The 19,659-nt window shown below is 37.0% G+C and overlaps 1 protein-coding gene across 1 annotated transcript; it reads left to right on the top strand.

Annotated features, from left to right (window-relative positions):
* Positions 1 to 17,583: 17,583 nt before the first annotated feature.
* Positions 17,584 to 19,026, top strand: lim2.1 (lens intrinsic membrane protein 2.1). The gene is made up of 4 exons (XM_056736266.1): positions 17,584 to 17,758; positions 18,107 to 18,256; positions 18,546 to 18,680; positions 18,965 to 19,026. Exons 1-4 carry the CDS (start codon positions 17,584 to 17,586, stop codon positions 19,024 to 19,026), a joined length of 522 nt encoding a protein of 173 aa, XP_056592244.1.
* Positions 19,027 to 19,659: the final 633 nt, after the last annotated feature.

The following is a 19,659-nucleotide window of genomic DNA, read 5'->3' as shown; positions in this document are numbered from 1 at the left end:
TTCCAAATAATACTCCATCTTAATTCCCAGACCGCACCAGTCAAAGATATATCATTGTGCTGGAACAAACAGGAGCTCTATTATAAATCAATGTGAAGATATTTCTGCAGATTTCACACTATATCATTTTAACTGAATAGACAAACAGCAGGAAAAGAGTCATGCTCTTTAATAATCTCATATAATCACAGGCCAAAAGCTAAGAAGCTCAAAGTCTTTTTTTACCTTACTCATTAGATTCATTCAATAGATCTCCAGTGTGTGTGTGTGTGTGTTCTGTTGGCTGTAAAGACCATTAGACTGTATGGCTCCGGATCTCATAAAGATGAAAGTGAGAGGGACAAATCTGCAGTGATTAACTCAGTCGCTTTTCTTCCCAAACCGTTCCTATTAAAAGCACCTGCCGCTGAATCCAACAATGCAACTCTGTTCTTTGCAGATTTCACCCATTAATTCCAGATTAGCAGAGTGGACACGGCGAATTCTACCAACCTCTACTCAAAAGCCAATGTCTTTTTGATACTGGACACGAGATATTGCAGCTTCATTTAGATTTTAGAGGGAAGTGGGTGAGAGGTCTAGATACAGACAGAGGTTGATTTAGAAAGACTTATTCTAAGAAGGGATATGCAGAAGAGACAGCTGGGGGGTGAGAAGTCTTTCCAGGAGCCTGCATGTCTAGGATGGATTCGCATTAATGAGGCTGTGTTTCCCCAAAACATTGTAACCTTAAATTGAGCTTATTTCCATTGTCAACAGGTTTCCGATGCTTTTGGGAAACGCAGCTCTGATGATTAATTGTCTTTGATATTATTCACAGCTAAAGGCTAGAAAAAAATGATGCATGAAACGTATGAAAAAAAGGTTTATTGTATTGTACATTTAAGAATTTAAAGGTTTAATCAAATTTTGATTGACATGAGGTTTGGAAAAACGTCCTGCTACGACCACTAGAGGTCAGCGTCTTCAAAAATTCACCTTGAAATTTTAACAGCCAAACATTCTTCACAGAAAATGTAACACATTGTACTAAGTGCAAAAAATCCAACAGATATATGATCAGTTATCAGTAACATGTACTGAAATAAACTGAAAAAAAACGTGAGCCCAAAATCACTTCTTACTACTTTTACGCGAAGGTTCTTTGAAAGAGTTCTCTTATTACTTTATTTTAATATAAACATCATTTAATAACTTTTGGGCTTGATATGCTATATTCTATCAGTTAAGTCAGGAACAGATTTGCTTTTAAATGCTTCTTAAAGAATCCCTGAAAGATTTATTAAAGGGACAGTTCACCCCAAAATGAAGATTCTGTCATTATTCATTCACTCTTAGGTTGTTTTAAACCTGTATAAATTTGGATAAGATATTTGTAAGAATGTTAGCAATTTTCAGTTCTGGAACATCATGACTACACAACCATAAAGGGAAAAATAAATGGTAGTCAAAGGTGCCCCAGAACGGTTTGTTTTCGTAAATTCTTCAGAATATCTAATAAAAATTACAAAAATGATAGTCTGTTTAAATAGTCGATTCTGATTGGCTGGAAGGTGTCCTTTAAAACCATTTATGTACAGGTTCAAGTCAGTTTGATCAATGTTTGAAATGATCTCACAAAAATATTTGGCATTTTCACCTATCTAGTCCAAAAATACACTGTAAAATTCAATAACAGCTTGACTTTGGCTAAATCTGTGCATTACATATTTTAATGCGCTCGATCGGTTGTTTCTCGGCCTCCACGTTGTGCATTAAAACCCTTAAATGCACGGCTACCTGTGGATTATCCCTTACATTAACGATATTGTTTTCTACTATGGTAGTGGATGATGTCCCAGAACTGAAAATTGCTGACATTCTTCCAAATATCTTTCATTGTATTCAACAGATCAAAGCTTTGAAACAACCCGAGGAAGAGTAAAATGTGACAGCATTTATATTCTTGTGTAAACTATCCCAAGATGATTGTTGTTATATAGTGAACTCTTCCGAAAGTGCACTGGAGTCCTGCGTGAAATGAATGGGATTTTTACCTCGAGAAAGCATCAGAGAAAAATCTGATTGAAGTCTTTAGTGTTCCCCTTCAATATAATCTCACTGCTGTCAATGAGCAATATGAAACAGATGAAAACAATAAAAATCTGGAATATAGTAGACTGAAATAATTGAAAGAGACCATTTTTCTTTATTATACAAATTTGATAACACTATTTATTAACTAATGTTATCAAAGAATTAACGAAACGTTAAATGTGCTACCATTTACTGCCACAAGAGAGCACACTTTTGATATCTGTTGTGCTTGTGATCACATGTAAACCACGTTGAATATTGATGATTTGATACGACACTTTAATAGACGTTGACTTTGATTTTAGATTTTGATAGATATTCAAACCATACAGATATTTACAACGATTAATCACTTTAATGGCATAATTAGGCAATTCAAAGCTATTCCTAATATGAATTCTTACTAGGCTATTATGCAGGACTGTGAAAACTGTTATTTAAACAGAGAATCAATCGTGTCACGGCACCCAAAGGACTGCAACCCAGACAACAAAAAAGCGTGTATTTGAATAAATAGTGAGTTGAGTTTAACATCTGCAGAAGAATGCGCCACGCTACCTAATTGACACCACTGACGCCAAATAGACTTATATTTACAAACAAGCACTTACATCTAATAGAATTCATTTACATTTTTATGAGCTGTTCTGTCTCGGCAACAGGCATCTGGGGAAAGCAGATGGGAAGAGAATTAAAGAGTGAATAGAGGCATTATGAGCGTCCACAGAGAGTGCGCCTGGGTTTATTTCTATCCCCTCTCGACAAGGACACTAGATGTTCCTGATAGCCCGCTTGTAATGACTGAATCATATGGACGGAGCGGTTCTAGCAAGTCACCGGCCGACAGAAGCCCTTATGTAAAGGAGCGGAATCGGACACAAAGGGGGTGATGGGGCGGTACGGCCGGGGGCAGAGGTGCGCTGGGGAGAGATGTCCCTTTGAGTGCACTTTAAGTGTTTAAAAATATAGGGAGGCGGAACGGACCTCTTCTTAAATCAAAAGATAGGCTACCCAGATAGATGAGTATCGCTTTCCGTACTCTGCAGTACTTTCTCAAAAGAGGGGCAGGCCATTGAGGTAATCCACATCCAATAGGACCCATATGGTCAAACTATCACAACAGATTGACGCTTTTTTTGTAGCCTTGACTGCTATCCTCGGTTTCTCAAAGGGGTGGTTTGCGAAAAATAATCAACTTTTCTTTTTATTTACTCACACTCCATCCCTTTCTATTGATGAGGAAAACAGACAAACGTACTGCATGTACGTATCCTAAATAGCGCGTCTCCAAAAGGCGCATCCGGGATGGCACGCGAACAACGTGAGTTTTCTTTTATTTCGGCGAAGTGTAACTTTAACACGCGGACCCTGTTAATGCGAAAGTGTCATGTACTGGGCAGTCCAGGCGCAATGACGGGCAGCTCGGTCCATCCCCATGTGAGCGCCTCTCTCGTATCGATTCCCCTCCGATGTCTAATTCTATTAATCAGAGCAATTTCCCTGTGGGCAGTGGTTTATTTCACTCATCAAATGCCTGATGAAATCTTTAGACACCGCGAATTAGGGCCAATCACAACAAATAGCTGATAGTGTTAACCAGTCACAAGCTGCGCGGAGGCAGCGGTCCACTCTAATTTGAAAGCAAGTGAGGTGATAATGCGGTGTGTCATCCTTTTGTGGGCGCGCATTAATGCCGCTGCCTGAGATGGCAATTGACGGCAAATCGACTGCTTCCAAAGGCAGGCGAAGAAGATGAAATTGGGTTGATGCTGAAAATAAAGAACATTGACTGGCAAACTGCGGAGCGACTGCGGACTTTAATCCATTATTGCGCACGATGGGGAGGGCTTAATGCATCCCGGTCTTGCATCATATTTGCATGGAGATATGCATTGAGAGCGCGTCTGCGTTGAGTGGCTCGCTGCATCTAATTGATTTACCAACAGAAAGGGTCAAGTTTGCTGTACGCTATGGAAAATCTATATGCTATTGACAAATGACATGTAAGGGGGCTCTGTGCTCACCAACAAGTGAGAGAAATTAGATGTGAGATACCTTTTTGTCTTTTGTTTGGAGACAAATATGGTATGGGAACGGAAGAATGTATTGTTTCATCCTTCTCTGCCCCCTGTACATATCATAACTGCAGTATCAGTACAAAGCATAGGCCTACGAATTTGTGCAGTGAGCCACCACTGATATAAAACAATAGCATATCATGGGCCGCGTTGTTCTTTTGGATCTCGCAAACCCAGTTTCATTACTCCATTGAAGTCTATCTGTCTTATGATTGCTAGGACATCGATATCACATCCCTATTTCGAGATTGTCCTATGCACAGACTGGTTCCTTATTTGCCTACGAGGAGCCACGTAATAGGCAATTGCTGATCTAACCTTCCCTCCCCAACAAACAACATGGGCAACGAAAAGCAATCTACCAAGTCTGACTGCATATCATTTGTCGGCCTATATTGAGTGTTTCCAGGCACATACCTGGTGATGGGCAGGCGTCAGAAATGATTAAGTATGGAATTGGCGAGATATGCAGAGGTCCTGGCCTTATTTAAACATACATACTTTTGCATTGATGCGGGAGGGAGGGCCTGTAGCTGGTGCTTCGGCACGCCAGCATCTTACCGCTCGGCACGGTTAGCGCAGAACAGCTGTTCATTTGAAGCTGCCTGCACCTTTTCTTGACCCCATTTTGTTCTGCGCGGCAGCTGATAGAGACGAGGAATTAGTTGTATTACCGTCACCCTGCCGCCGTGTGTGTTTCTGTGATTCCACTTGTATTCTCTCCATTACCGTGGCCCCTCTGTCTGATTAGGCCCAACACACTGACTAACATGCCAAATCACTAGTGCGTAGCCAAGCCCAGAGCCCTGCCCTGGACGTACACACGAGCGCACGTATGTACACGATAATACACTCTTCCAAACCCGACCACCTGTCAGAATCACATGCAGAATGAAAAATAGGCTATTGATGTGCATTTATCTTTAATTTGGTTGCCTTTTATAGTTTCTTGTATAGTTCGCCTGTCTTAAGATCCACAACTTGTAAATTATGTCTCATGCATAGAAATATAGACAGATGTATAATTTAATTTGAGATGATATTGTAAAAACTGGTGAGAATATTCAATAATTCACTCTTTCTGGTCATATACCTATAATACTTTGCACGATGTAAACACTGGTCCACTGGTCTCAGTTTCATGTATTTAATATTGATCTTACATGTATAATTATAAATAAATCTTAAAGATATTAGTTTAACATTTGAAATTAGTTATAAATATTCTGTTGGTTGTATTTTTTTCAAACGTTTGTGTAGTGTTAAAGATTTGTAACAGCGATGAACCAGCATTGTTTATGTCACCCCAAATGGTTAAAGGTTTGGAAGCAAACATAACTGCGCACGCATTCTTTTGTGGCCCAAATTTAACTTCCTGTACACATCCAGAAAGAAAAGAGTCCCTGTAGATAATTTCTGATAACAAGCAAAATAAATAACATGTAAATTATAATAGCAATAGCAAGATAAAAGTACTCTAGTATTATTTTGGTTTAACAGAACCGTTACTTGGCTAAACTTAAATGCAACACGACCAATACAACAAATTGCTTATTTAAAACAATTGTCATATAAATAAAATATAATAAAACATATATATATATGAATTAATATGAATAAAAGTTGTTATATTATTAACCCCTATCCAGACCGATCAACAAACACAGACCAGAAGTGAACTTTGTGCGTCCGATGAAACCGTCTATAGATTAAATTGTTTACATTTGTGTGTAAACAATCTCTCTCTCTCTCTATCTCTCTCTCTGTCTCTCTCAAAATGTTTTATTGCAATGTCCCGTCCATGAGTGACTAAAAGATGATAATGGAAGATGTCTGTGTGAAACATTACAAAAAAACAGCAAGGTTTTTCGTATACCAAATAAAATAAAATATCTCTGAAAAAAATATATATTCCCACTCTTTTCTTCTATTGACTTACAATTCAAAAGGCAGAAATTCAAGCGAAATCACCTGCATTTCTTTTATAATATTCATTTAAGCAAAGCTTCTGCTAAGTCATATTGATTGTGTTCTGATTTAAAAGTACCTGAGGCAGGGTGTCTCTAATCCGAAGGCTCTTTTAAAAATCACCTGGTCAGACAAATGGGACCTTTTAAAGGAGTATAATGTGTTCTTAAATTATTTTATTGATGGGAAGTGGGATGGCCTCCGCAGGTACCCATACAAATGTTTGGAGCACGCTGTGAAAGGGTCAATTTGTGCTCCATTTTCCATTTCTTCATTATCTGCCTTTAAAGCCGTGCTGAGTAGCTCAATAGGGCTGCAAGAAACTTCCAACCTCGTGCATTTACCACTGGCAAAATTCTCCTCCCTGTCGATTTTTAAGTGCTTTAATCGCCACATCGTAATTTAAAGTACAGAGTACACAGTAAAATGTAATAAATCTTTATGAGAATGAAACCTAAATGTGCTGAACCTTGGGTTATATAAAACATTTATATATATTTATGTTTTAGTATAGACCTCTTTTTATAATTTACTTTAACTGTACTTCAAGCTTCCTTCAAGCTTGCTTTCAAAAGAGCTAGCAAGCTTTACCCTTGTTTATCCCTGTTAGACATTTAATGTACTGAGCTTTAAAAAATAATGACCAGCGATTCCTTATCTTTGTTTAATTCCTCATTTTGCAATAAAGCAGAATGACAGGGTTACCCTTGGTATCCAGGGAGTTTATTAGCGACAAGGGCTGAATGACCCTAACCTCAATGGGCTGAAAAGCATCTCCAAATGACAGGTTAAAATGCACTTCCACTTACATTTAAACTTCCATGTGGGCACTTCAGTTTAATAATGCAGTCATCATTTGTAAATGACCCCTCATTCAGAGTCCATTAAGAAGTTGAACAGAATTTTTCCCCACTATTGAACAGAGAGTCAATGGGAAGTAATAAGGAAGAGCAGACCATGTGACTCATAGAGGGTTGTGGGGGGGATAAGAGATTGCTCTATGAACAGTCTAATTAATGTCTGTTGGCTTGGACTCGTGGTAAAGTGGCACATTTGTGCTGTAGCAGCAGTCGTTCTGTGGCTGACAGAGACTTGGATTGTAGATTAGTGGAAAATGGGCTCTTAATTAGCCACTAACAGTAGGTTACGCTTACAAATGGAGAATAAGTTAGGCATCATCAGTGTTAGGCAATCCATCAGTGAATCTAGTTATTATTTGGGCTTATTATTATTAATTTGCATATTTAAAGGCGAAAAGCTGGAACACACACACATTTATTATAATGGGTATTGTCTTTGTCTCAAAATAGATCTGATATTTCTTTTCGTAATCTTTTTCTTAATCTTAATTATTTCTTCTCAGAAAAATGTTTTTCACCCAGCGTAGAATTAAAATGGGACAAACCCAGCCTGCTGGGTTTTAAATTAGCTCGTGCCTGGTTGTTTTAACCCATTGTTGGGTCAAATATATATATTTTATGTAAATGTATTAAATATGTTGCATTTATTAAATATTTAATATGAATATTTTTTTAGTTATCTTCTGGGTTCATCCCTTTTTGACCCAATTCCCCTTAGTTTTTTTTAAATAACCCAGCACTTTTAGAGAATATGAGATATATGATCAATAGTGAGGGAATGATGTTTAATTATAATTATAATAATCTCAGTGTGTGTCAAAATATTCTCATTGTTTCTTATTCATATTTCTCCTAAGGAATTTAACAGCATGATTTCATTTGTAACTATTTTCAGGTAACTTTGTATGAATTTGCACATTGTAAGTTGTATAAAAAAAACTGTAGGCATGATTAATAGGAAAAAGCAATATTGAAGCCCTGTCCTTAAACCTAACATCACTTGTGCAAAGACAAATCGTAAGAAGCAATTTCTGGGAAATATACATTTTATAAGGCCACGACACTCACAGGATAAAATGCTGGGTTATTTTTAACCCTTGGTTGGGTCAAAAGGGGACAATCCCAACTGTTAGGTCGAAATAACACAGCATTTGGGGCCGAAACAATTCCTTTTGAATTTTAAGACAAAGACAATCCCTTTATTGGCCCAACTTTGGGATGAAAATTACCCAGTGTTTAATGTGACTGTTTTGTGGTTCTGTCATCTCTCCGATAGTAATTCACCCATAACAGTGAAGCAATGTTATGACAGGATTTAGTGAATTGAGAATGATTGAGCCTTGGCGGAAGACATAAGAGGACTAATCATGAACTGCTAAACGGCCTGTTTTCATCTTTGACTGTGATATCCATTTCTCTACCTGAGGTCCAGATGGTCAAGGAACCAAATAGCACAGACATATCAGGGCACTATGCTGCCAGTACGTGGTAGTGAGCAGCCAACCAAGCTGGCGTGTCCCATGGCAGTTTCTCACTGACCTCTCGTGATCTTCCCAGCGTGAGGCTCAGTCCCGCTGACAGCAGGGGCTGAATGGAGAGGTCTAAGGTGTTGAGAAGAACATGGTTACACAGAGATAGAAAACAACGTAAAGAGGAGGTCACACAAACCCAAGGTTTACACTGAGGCGTTTCTACTGACCCGTGAAGACCTCTCTTTTCTGACGTGAACAAAAGTGGAACTGAGGGACATATTAGATCACACCAATTTGAATGAACTTGAAGTGTGCCTACTTTGAGTTTTATGTGACACTGAGCAGGGCCACAAACAATGCTGAGTAAACCAGTCGAAGAGCCATTGTTTGTTTATTATTCTGAATAGCATTTCACACACATAGGGTTTTACATTACAACAGTAGCCTTTTGCTATTTGGACCTTGTTTTATTGTTTGTTTTGCATTATCCCCAAATTCATGGAAGTGTAGATTTATGTATTTCTCATCAAGAGCCAATTCATTCAGGCGAAATAAAATCGATGCGCTCAAAAAAAGCTATTGACATCCGCCGCGCTCCGATTCTCTCCATAAATGTTTGAATGCTTTATTAGCGAATGCATTTTCATGAGAACCTGTGCCATGCATTTTTCCTTCTCTCAGCAAGGGAGTGCTTTTAAAGCAATGACTCTGCGTGGCATTGAGCGTTAGCTGAAAGAAAGGTCATCCGCCTTTGCGTGGTGCCAGCTGAAAGGCCTTCCAGTGTGATGCTTGAAGCCTTGAGTCACGGCATCTCTCTGGATTACTCTCCACTCTTTTGCTGTCAGATGAGACCAGAATCTTTTTTCTTCTTGCTCACTTACAGGGATCAAATGATCAGTGAGAACTCAATTAGCAACATGTCTCCACCAACGAGGTTGTTGGGCGCTTCTCCGGCTTCACGCCCTTGTAATGCAAAATGAGTCTGGGTGAGGTCGATCTGCATCTGCCTCTGATTTGCAATATGTGATTGACTCGAACTATTACAGGGTGATGAAGGCTTTTGACCGGGGGCAGGAACGTGGCTTGGGCTTGTGTCTGGGTTAACTGAAGCTGAATGGACATAGGAGGTTGGTTAAGCGCTACTTATTGAGCCCCTCGCAGGACCCCATGAGACCTCAGGAACAACAATAGCAGAATTAATGGGTAAAATGCAATGAGAATGTCAACGCGACGGGGAGCGTGCTCAGAGCAGAGGCGGCTCTTAAGGTGATTGTGTTGCCAAACGCCCGCGTTGAATCTTTCAAATTTGTTCATGTGTTTGAAAGCATCTGTTTGTTGTGTTGTTAGGAAGCAAAATGGCCTTTATTTGATTTGGACTTACACAGATGAGGTAGCAGTTGAATAACACCGGAATGATGAAACATTGCTTTTTAGAGTATATTCCAGCTTCTAGCTTTTCCAAATATTTTATGAAGAGGCTAATTTATATTAATTCATACTGTGAGTGTTAAAGTATGCTAGTTTTATCAATAACCATGATATTAAAATCCTTAAATCAATGATTATCAATATCATGTTAATACTACACATTTAATAATATTGTTCATAATTTAGTATCCATTTAAATTTTTGCCTTTAGAGCCCCAAAGGTTAGAAAATCTCCCCCTCTCTCTGCCTCCATACACTTATATTTTGAGTGTGATTTATGGGCCAAAAATAGAGAGACAACAAGACTAAATATAAATTGAACTGCTAACATAATTTTTTTAACTTATTATTCAAAGAAAATACAAAAATCAATAGATGTCAGGATAATATCAATCTATAAAACTATAAATCTTTTGGCCATTTTAGAACTGAAAGCGTTATTTATTTATAATTTTTTATATAGATATTGCACTTATATCACTATAGTAAAATCTTTTTAATCTTCATATAACCGGGGGAAAAAATTGTTATCACGATAATATCATTATAGTAGAATATTTTGTAAATCTAGGTAAAATCTGGTATCATGACAGCAATAATTAATGATTTTTTTATTAATTATTTAAATAATTATTATTATTTAAAAAAAGCAGAAATGAAGACAAACGCCACTCCTAACCCCGACCCTAAGTCTAAACGAATTATACAAAAATAGACAAATTAGATAATGATCTTTACGTTTACATTTATGCATTTGTTAGAGCTTTCATCCAAAGCGATTTACATCGCATGATACTAATTTTTATTTGAGTATGTGCAATCCCTGGGATTGAACCCATGATCTTGGTGTTGCTAGCACCATACTCTTACCACTAAGCTACAGGAAAGTTCTCAAAAATAACTGAAGTGACCACTAAATTTCAGGATTTTCGCTAGTGAGTTTGGTCAACTTTTGCTGTGTGAACTGAACTATGGCATACATGGAAAAAATATGACAACTAGACCCGATATCTCAACACATATTTGCAGCGAACAAAAAAAATGCTAAAATGCTAAAAACCTGAGAACATGATAAGTTACTCTTCACACTCTAAATTTTGTATATAACCTGGCTTGGAACATTTTTACTTCCGTGTTCTGACACATTTCCGAGTGAAGAGGAATTTCAAAGGATACAATTAGTGGGCGTGGCTTGCGTTTTTCACTACAAATTAATTGGATGTGTAAAAACAGCTGTTGCATTGATTTTGAAATGAAGCTGGCAGCAGACTGACAGTTGTTGGTGAGGAGTTAACGGATCCTACGGCTAAGCCGTCTAATTTACGTCATTTGAGATGGATAGTCATTTCAGGGCTGAAGTGCATTTTCATATTTTAATGAAGATTATGAGGGTACATGAATTTTAAAAAGGAAATGACCCCCATCTATAACCGAAATTTAATATAAACACTGCAATATTTCATGAAATAATAAGAATTTTCCTTTTTAATTTCACCGGGACTTTAATGTCGACTAGTTCGTGCAACCCCTACTGTACACAAAATCCTGAGGAGTCCATTTGGAAGATGATTTTATAAGACTCCGGCTCTCTCTCCAGAACTGAAAACTTGGCGGACTCTAGAGAAAGAGAACTTCTGAGGATGCATCCATCAGTCATAGTTAGGTCTAATGATGTGTCCATTTTGACACTTCAGAATCGGTCACGGCAAATTGCTTTGGCAGGAGGGAAAACATTGAGAGAGATAGCCTCGCTCTGATATAATTTGTGGCTGCAAATGACAAAACAGAGCAGGGAATAATATGTGAAGTCAAGTTTGGTGAGAGAGAAAATGGAAAAATTTAGGGTTGTGAGCCACCTTAATGGATATCCTTGCAGCTGGATGAAAATGGGCTCGAGTAATGTGTCCTTAATGCGAGGCAGCCGGGTTTCTCGGAGTGTATCAAGAGAAAGGTGCCCTGTCATTTCGGCTAGCAATCACTTAATGAGGCCGGTAAATCTCAACAAAATGGACATGCACTGTGCTATTTCTGGATTCAGGAGATGGAGTGAGTGATTGGCTCTGGTAAAAAAAGGGGAAAATCTAAACAACAGAGGGGAAAAGTAACTAGAAAGAAAAGAACGGAGAAAAAAAAAACACCATGTGTCTGCACGCTATTCGTGTTTTACGAAAGTGCAGAGACAGTGACAGGAATTTCAATTATCTAATTACGGCAAAATGAAAAGACATAAGTGTTGTGATTTTTGCTGTCTTTCATGGATCAATCTAATGTGCGCCTCACATTGAAAAGCTACCAAAATGGAAGAGGCAAAGCGAGGCAGCGTCTCTTTAAATCACGCAATTAAAACGACAAATTAGTTTCTTGATATATTCATCTAAGTGGTTAAGTGGAAGGGTTTTATTCCATACTCAGTACAGTCGAGCGGGCATGGGAGGGAGAATCGTCTGCATGCTCTTTTGATTAAGGCAGTCGCTTAAATGCTGGGAAAATGTTGAAAGCACTTGCCGTACAAATTAGCCAACCGTGGGCTGCGAAATGAAATTCTAAAGAGTTGATTTAGGCATTTAAGGGGATGCGCCTGGCAGCTTAAAGGATTCAAAGACATTTCTCAGGCAGTGTGCATTATGTTAAGGGGTCAGAGCTGAAACTGGTTTTTGTGTTGGACCATTAAGAAAGGGCAAGCCACTGAAAGGGAGACACTGAAAAAATAAATGATTTTCTTTGACATAACAATAAACCAAAAGAGATATTTGCCTAATGCTGCTTTAGAGAAAATGTGAATTCTGTTGACAAACAAATCTATATCTATCTATCTATCTATCTATCTATCTATCTATCTATATATTTTTCTATCTATCCATCCATCCATCCATCCAACTATCTATCCATCCATCCAACCATCTATCTATCTATCTATCTATCTATCTATATATATATATATATATATATATATATATATATATATATATATATATATATATATATATATCTATCTATCTATCTATCTATATATTTTTCTATCTATCTATCTATCTATATATATCTATCTATCTATCTATATATTTTTCTATCTATCTATCCATCCATCCATCCATCCAACTATCCATCCATCCATCCATCGATCCATCCATCCATCCATCCATCTATCCATCCATCCAACCAACTATCTATCTATCTATCTATCTATCCATCCATCCATCCATCCATCCATCCCTCCAACTATCTATCTATCCATCCATCCATCCCTCCAACTATCTATCTATCTATCTATCTATCTATCTATCTATCTATCTATCTATCTATCTATCTATCTATCTATCTATCTATCTATCTATCTATCTATCTATCTATCTATCATCTATCTATCTATCTATCTATCTATCTATCTATCTATCTATCCATCCATCCATCCAACTATCTATCTATCTATCTATCCATCCATCCATCCATCCATCCCTCCAACTATCTATCTATCCATCCATCCATCCATCCCTCCAACTATCTATCTATCTATCTATCTATCTATCTATCTATCTATCTATCTATCTATCTATCTATCTATCATCTATCTATCTATCTATCTATCTATCTATCTATCTATCTATCTATCTATCTATCTATCTTTCTATCTATCTATCTATCTATCTATCTATCTATCTATCAAAACATATATATGGATTAATATATATGAATTAATATGAATAAAAGTTGTTATATTATTAACCCCTATCTAGACCGATCAACAAACACATACCAGAAGTGAACTTTGTGCATCCGATGAAACCGTCTATATTGTAAATTGTTTACATTTGTGTGTAAACAATCTATCTATCTATCTATCTATCTATCTATCTATCTATCTATCTATCTATCTATCTATCTCTCTATATCTTTCTATCTCTCTCTCTCTCTCTCTCTCTCTCTCTCTCTCTCTCTATCTATCTATCCATCATCATTACCATAACATCTTTGTTATTTTCCATTCAACTGCATGTAACTGGCATACAAAGCCTGTGAGAATCCTCCCAAGGCCTGTTGGGCATATTCTTTCTCCTCTGCATCCACAAAGTAGCTAGACATTTGTTATCATTAATGTTTGCTTTAATACACATGTGTCATAACAAATTCGTCCTCTGAAAAGCCAGCTGCATTGGAAGCAGAAAAGCTCTTCTCGCACTGAGACATATTGTCCACTTTGATAGCTCCGGATGATATCAAATGCCCCTCTGCTGCCTCAGTTGAAATGGAACAAAATAGGCGGTGGTCTATAAAAATGAAGTTAGACGTAAGTACGGCACTCACATCTTTGAAAAAAAACCTTTCCTGCTGCATTTTGTAGTCGTCAATTGGTCAGAGCAACTTGCTCTAATGCAGGTAATGGATCCACTGTGAGCCTTTCATCTTCGGGACCATGTGCGGGAGATGCGAGAGGAACCCTTCTGGAGGAGAAAACAACTCTAACACACATAAGGGCCAGCGAAAGCAAACCTAAGCTAATTCTCAATAGGCTGGTTGTAAGTTAGGCTGAAATGGTGTGCATTCTCTGGAGATAGAGTAAATCTGAGGATTTTTAGTAGGTTGAATAATGATGTGGAAAGACCTTGAGAACTAACAATTTCTAGAATAGTTTAGCTGTTTATATGTTATATCTGCCTCATGAGAGAACATTTATTCTTTCATCAGATGCTTTTTGCCAAAGTGATGAATGCCAAGACAGCAGGCTAAGTATTGGATTGTATTTAGAATTTTTTCAACCCACATGTTCTGCTAAGAGCCCCTAAAGGCCATTTTAATAGTTTAAATATAAGCTGAACATCAACGTATGCATGTGGTTAGTACTTCACAAGACAGGTCCCAGTAACACACATGTATGTAGCAGAACATAAAAGTTTAAAGCACAAACAATAAAATTCTAAGTTTGTCCTGAAAATCTAATTGTTGGTTGTTTGGCCAACAGCTAGAATTTCGGCTCTGTCTCTTTCCAACTATAGGGAGGTTAGCGGCACCCACTCAATAGAAACCTCTAGTCATCAAGTTCTGTAAATCAGTTCTGTTTCTTCAGCAGATTCCAAACTCACAAAACTAGCCATAGCTGATTGGTTGTTTGCGGTCTTCTTTTGTTTTGGTGCTAAGCGTGGCTTTCCCCCTGTTCTCTCTATTCACCCGCTTAATGCTAGTGCTAAAAGCTGCTGGAAAGCTTCCTGTACAGCCATTATAGGGTCCTGGTGTATTTTATTTAGACTTCGTCAAGGGGGTTGATAAAGGTAAGTGTTACTATTTTTAACTCCTAGAATATCGGCTCGTTTGTTGGGATAGTTAACCTTTAAATATGACAGGTTTGTTTTTAGATAGTTTGGTGTTTCTGGCTTTTCTTAATTCAAAATAAAAACAAACTCAAAAATATAAGGACAACACAAACATCTGCTTTTGAAATGTAACGAAAGTTAAATTCAGCGACTAAAATTCAATAATGCAATGTTAACTAGGATACCTATCTGCTCAGAAATCTGTGTAAAATGAAATAGATTAAAAAAATGCTGGATTGTTTCTACAAATGGTGGGGTTAAATGTGGACATGTTCTAGGCTCATATAAACCCATGGTTGGCTTCGCCTGTATTTTACCCAACCAATAGTTAAAACAACCGAGTATTGTGTAGTGTGTATGTTTACTGGCTGTCAAAATATTAAGTGTTCATGACTTTTTTTTGTCCAGTGAATCACACTCAATATACAAGTTAAGTCGGAGCCCTTTTTGAGCCAACACATGAAAACGCATGTTTGAACTAAAATGGCTGTAACTCATGAATTCTTTGGAATACAGACTTATGGTTGACCTTGTTTGAAAAAAGAAAAGTAGCTGATTATTACAACAACAAAAAGACACACACAAAACTTTTTTTAAGGTATGTTGTTAGGTTTATTGTAAAAAATAAATAAGAACAGTTTATGTTTTTCTTTGATTAAAAATACATCTAAAAATTATGGGTCGCAAAAGGATAGCAAAAAATCTAAGCACACTCTTTATAAAAAAGAATCAATTACTCTTCCTACGTAAATTATCTTAAATAATACCAAATAAATCGAAAAAATTGTCCGTAGGGTGTGAGTGCGTGCGTGAGTGAATGAGTGAGTGTGTGTGCCCTGCGATGGGTTGGCACTCCATCCAGGGTGTATCCTGCCTTGATGCCCGATGACTCCTGAGATAGGCGCAGGCTCCCCGTGACCCGAGGTAGTTCGGATAAGCGGTAGAAAATGGAATGGAATGGAATACCAAATAAATCTGTATTCTAGAGTCCTAGACCTTTCCAATGATATATAGTTTGTCATGATTCGATTAGAAATTACATGCACAATATTGACGCAAACGTAGGTGTCCCGTATACGGAACAGGTGACAGTAAACAGGCTACGGGAGAGACAGAGTTTGTCCACATTGTGGTTCTTAACGCAAAACGTTAAATTGGCTACAAAATCGCGACCTATCATGTTGAAGTTTCAACCAAAAATGGACGCTAGGTTATGTACAATATCATCATTTGTGTAACTTCAACACAATTTCAGTAATCATTAATATTACAATTATCCCTGGTGAACAAAGTGCACTGTACTACTTATTGTACTTAAATGTGTCTTTTCACACACACATTTTTCTACAAAAAATACTTAAAGTAGATAAAAAGTATGAACTTTAGAATATTTAAGTGGACTCAACTGTGCAATTTTGAATAGAAGTATGAAAAACTGTTTTAAATTTTAACTACTTTTTGGAAGTTTTCTTAAACAAGGACTACTGTAGTGCATATAAAGTTACTTAGTACATGTTTGATTTTTCAGGCCATAACAATGTTGGGGGGGTTAATACATAATAAGCATAGCATAGACTTTTTTTACATTTTGCATAAATACATTTTAATACTAATTTGGAAAATGTATGTTTTGAATGAGGTTATGATTTTATATATTTTCATTTTTTTTTAGTCTTCATTGTATTCTAGACATAGCTCACATTTCAGTCAATAATGCTCATATGACTATGCATGAAACCCATTTTTTTAACCAATTAGAGAGGTGAAAACTATGTGGCGCCCTCTACTGAATACTTATCAATGGGTGTCTCTGACAGGCTGTCCTCTGTCCCTTTTCTCTCTGTGTGTCTAGGATTCCATACAAAGATGTATTCATTTTCCCCTCAATGTGATATTCTAGATAATCTGAGAAGGTGAAGTCATTCGTGCCATATAGCAAATAAAATTAAAATATTTAAAATGACACAGTAGACACGCTAAATTGTTACACAAAAACTTGGCATAACTTCCTATTTCAAAACAACCATTGTCTTCTGGATTGCCATAGCTGCAATTTTGTCCACCCAGTTCACATAAAAGCCCTGTTAGCCTAGCCCTGAAAAGAAGAAAGAGAAACAGAGAGCAAGAGCGCCAGAGAGAGAGAGAAGTTGTCTGATACTGGCCTCTCAAGCTCACTCAGAGGAAGTAATGTGTTCATTACGATGCAATTACAGACACTTACATGTCTCCGAGTGAAGCGCTGGGCTACTGAGAGGTATCTACTACACCAGTCTCTAGATGCTAGATCAACCCTGACCTTTATGTGTGCATGTGCATTAATGCACGTGCCCTATCTGTGTGCTTGTATTTGTGGCCATAAATATGTGTGTTTGTTTTTATTCTGTATAGGTGCAGAATGTACAGCTTCATGGGAGGAGGGCTGTTTTGTGCAGGAGTGGGCAATATACTCCTGATTGTTTCCACAGCAACAGATTATTGGATGCAGTACCGTCATTCAAACAACTACATGCATCAGGGGCTTTGGAGATACTGCATGCCTGGAAAATGCTTCACACACACAGGCAGCATTGGTGAGATTTCCAATCCTACAGGGTTTACAATGTCTACAAAACACGACAACCCCAGACAACTGGACATTCATTTTTCCTCATTTGCAACTGGCAAAATGAAAATGTAAATTATTTATGGATATTAATATATGTACAAACCATAAAAGGCACATCTGAATCTGTGTTTTATTGCATAATTTGCTAGGACGAAGAACACTGAACCTCATGGCCTATTCCTTACTGTATTTTCTTTAGAATTTAATACAAAAATGTTAACAGTTAAATAACAGCTGTGCATTTACAAACAATCTACAGTCAATTTTCATGGGGCATTGACCTTCTGACTTGTTTTTGTGTATGTGTTTACAGCATACTGGGATGCTACAAGAGCATTCATGATCTTGTCTCTGTTGGCCTGCTTTATTGGCATGATCATCGGTATTATGGCTTTTATCCATTACTCCTCCTTTGACAGGTTTGATAAAACCTTTGCTGCAGGCATTCTGTTCTTTATCTCATGTAAGTTGTCTTCTCATTTTATATTTATGTTTAAGTGGTCTTACATTAATAGTATTGCATATACAAATAGCGTTTGTAGATCATTTGAAATATGATGTCCAACATGATGTTTACATAGTGATTTTAACTAATTACATGTAAACTGATCAATCAATTGTTGTAGTTTTAAATTGCAGTGTGTAATTCATGGACACAGTAATGTTAAATGTTAAAAGATGCCATACAATGAAATAGATAATTCCACATTGTATTTCAATATAATTATGCTTCATTCCTTTTTCCCCACAAGTCTTTTTTGTGTTTCTGGCCATGGCTGTTTACACTGGAGTTACAATAAATAACTATGGTAAACACTATGGTAACTGGAGGTTTTCCTGGTCCTACATAATCGGTTGGGTGTCTGTTGTGCTCACTTTCTTTTCAGGTAATGATCAATTTATTTCCAATTAATAATTGCATATCTAAATCATTACTTTAATTTAGATGTCTTTGTATGTTATTTAAATAACAAAGCGTTTAAATGTACCACATATATACATGGTTTTGTTTTCTGTTAAGGAGAAATACTGTAGTAGCTATGTTATTATCTACATTTAATTTACTTAATATTGTCTGTACACCAACAAAAATATGTCATTAACAAAATTATAAAGGACTCTATAATGTTTGTGATCAAATTCATAAGATTGTTGTCCTCTGTTTATTCAGGAATTTTCTACATGTGTGCATACCGGATGCATGAATGCCCCAGAAGTCCAAATCCTCGTTAGAAGAAAGGCCATTATTACATTCAATGCTGGTTGTCATTTTACTACAAAACAACCTGGGGTCACGAAAAAAGAGCAAATCAAAATTTAAATAAAGAATTTGACAATAAAACTATGTATAAATGTATTTTATGCGACTGACAATAGGCCTAAATAATGTTTTAAACATACATTATTCAATTAAAGACAACAATGTGCCGCGGTCGACAATTACTAGTGCAAAAATATGCAATATCACTATAAATTTTCTTTCTTTCCTGCTTTCTTATTGCAGAAACATAGAAATGGTAACTTGTTCAATAAAAGAAAAGTTTTTTGGGTATCAGCAACATGCAATAACTGTAGTTAGTTGTATTGTTTTGTCTAAACGATTAGGCAATTTTTTTAATGTTCCAATGTTTTAAAAATGGGGCAAGCAAAGCAATAAAATCGCATTTAACTTAGCCAAAGACATTTTCCTCTTACATTATACAATAAACTGCTCTAGCAGGTAAATTGCTCTTTCTCTCTCAATATATAAGGTGCAGGTGCTAATGCCACAAGCCTCTTAAAGAAATGCGCCGCTTAGGTCTGACGTAGTGGCGTGCTGTCTCCCAATTTCACTTGATTAAATGGCTATTAAAGCTGCTTAACTGC

This window comes from Triplophysa dalaica, chromosome 22 (assembly GCF_015846415.1).
Source record: "Triplophysa dalaica isolate WHDGS20190420 chromosome 22, ASM1584641v1, whole genome shotgun sequence".
NCBI lineage: Eukaryota > Metazoa > Chordata > Actinopteri > Cypriniformes > Nemacheilidae > Triplophysa > Triplophysa dalaica.
Note: the sequence above shows the minus strand (reverse complement) of the source record. Positions and strands in the feature narration are given on the sequence as shown.

What these genes read in the sequence shown, in the direction of transcription:
- lim2.1 (XM_056736266.1), top strand. Translation starts at nt 17,584, where the DNA reads ATGTACAGCTTCATGGGAGGAGGGCTGTTTTGTGCAGGAGTGGGCAAT. An exon ending in CACACACACAGGCAGCATTG is followed by an intron (nt 17,759 to 18,106) that starts GTGAGATTTCCA and finishes ATGTGTTTACAG; the next exon opens with CATACTGGGATGCTACAAGA. An exon ending in TGTGCTCACTTTCTTTTCAG is followed by an intron (nt 18,681 to 18,964) that starts GTAATGATCAAT and finishes CTGTTTATTCAG; the next exon opens with GAATTTTCTACATGTGTGCA.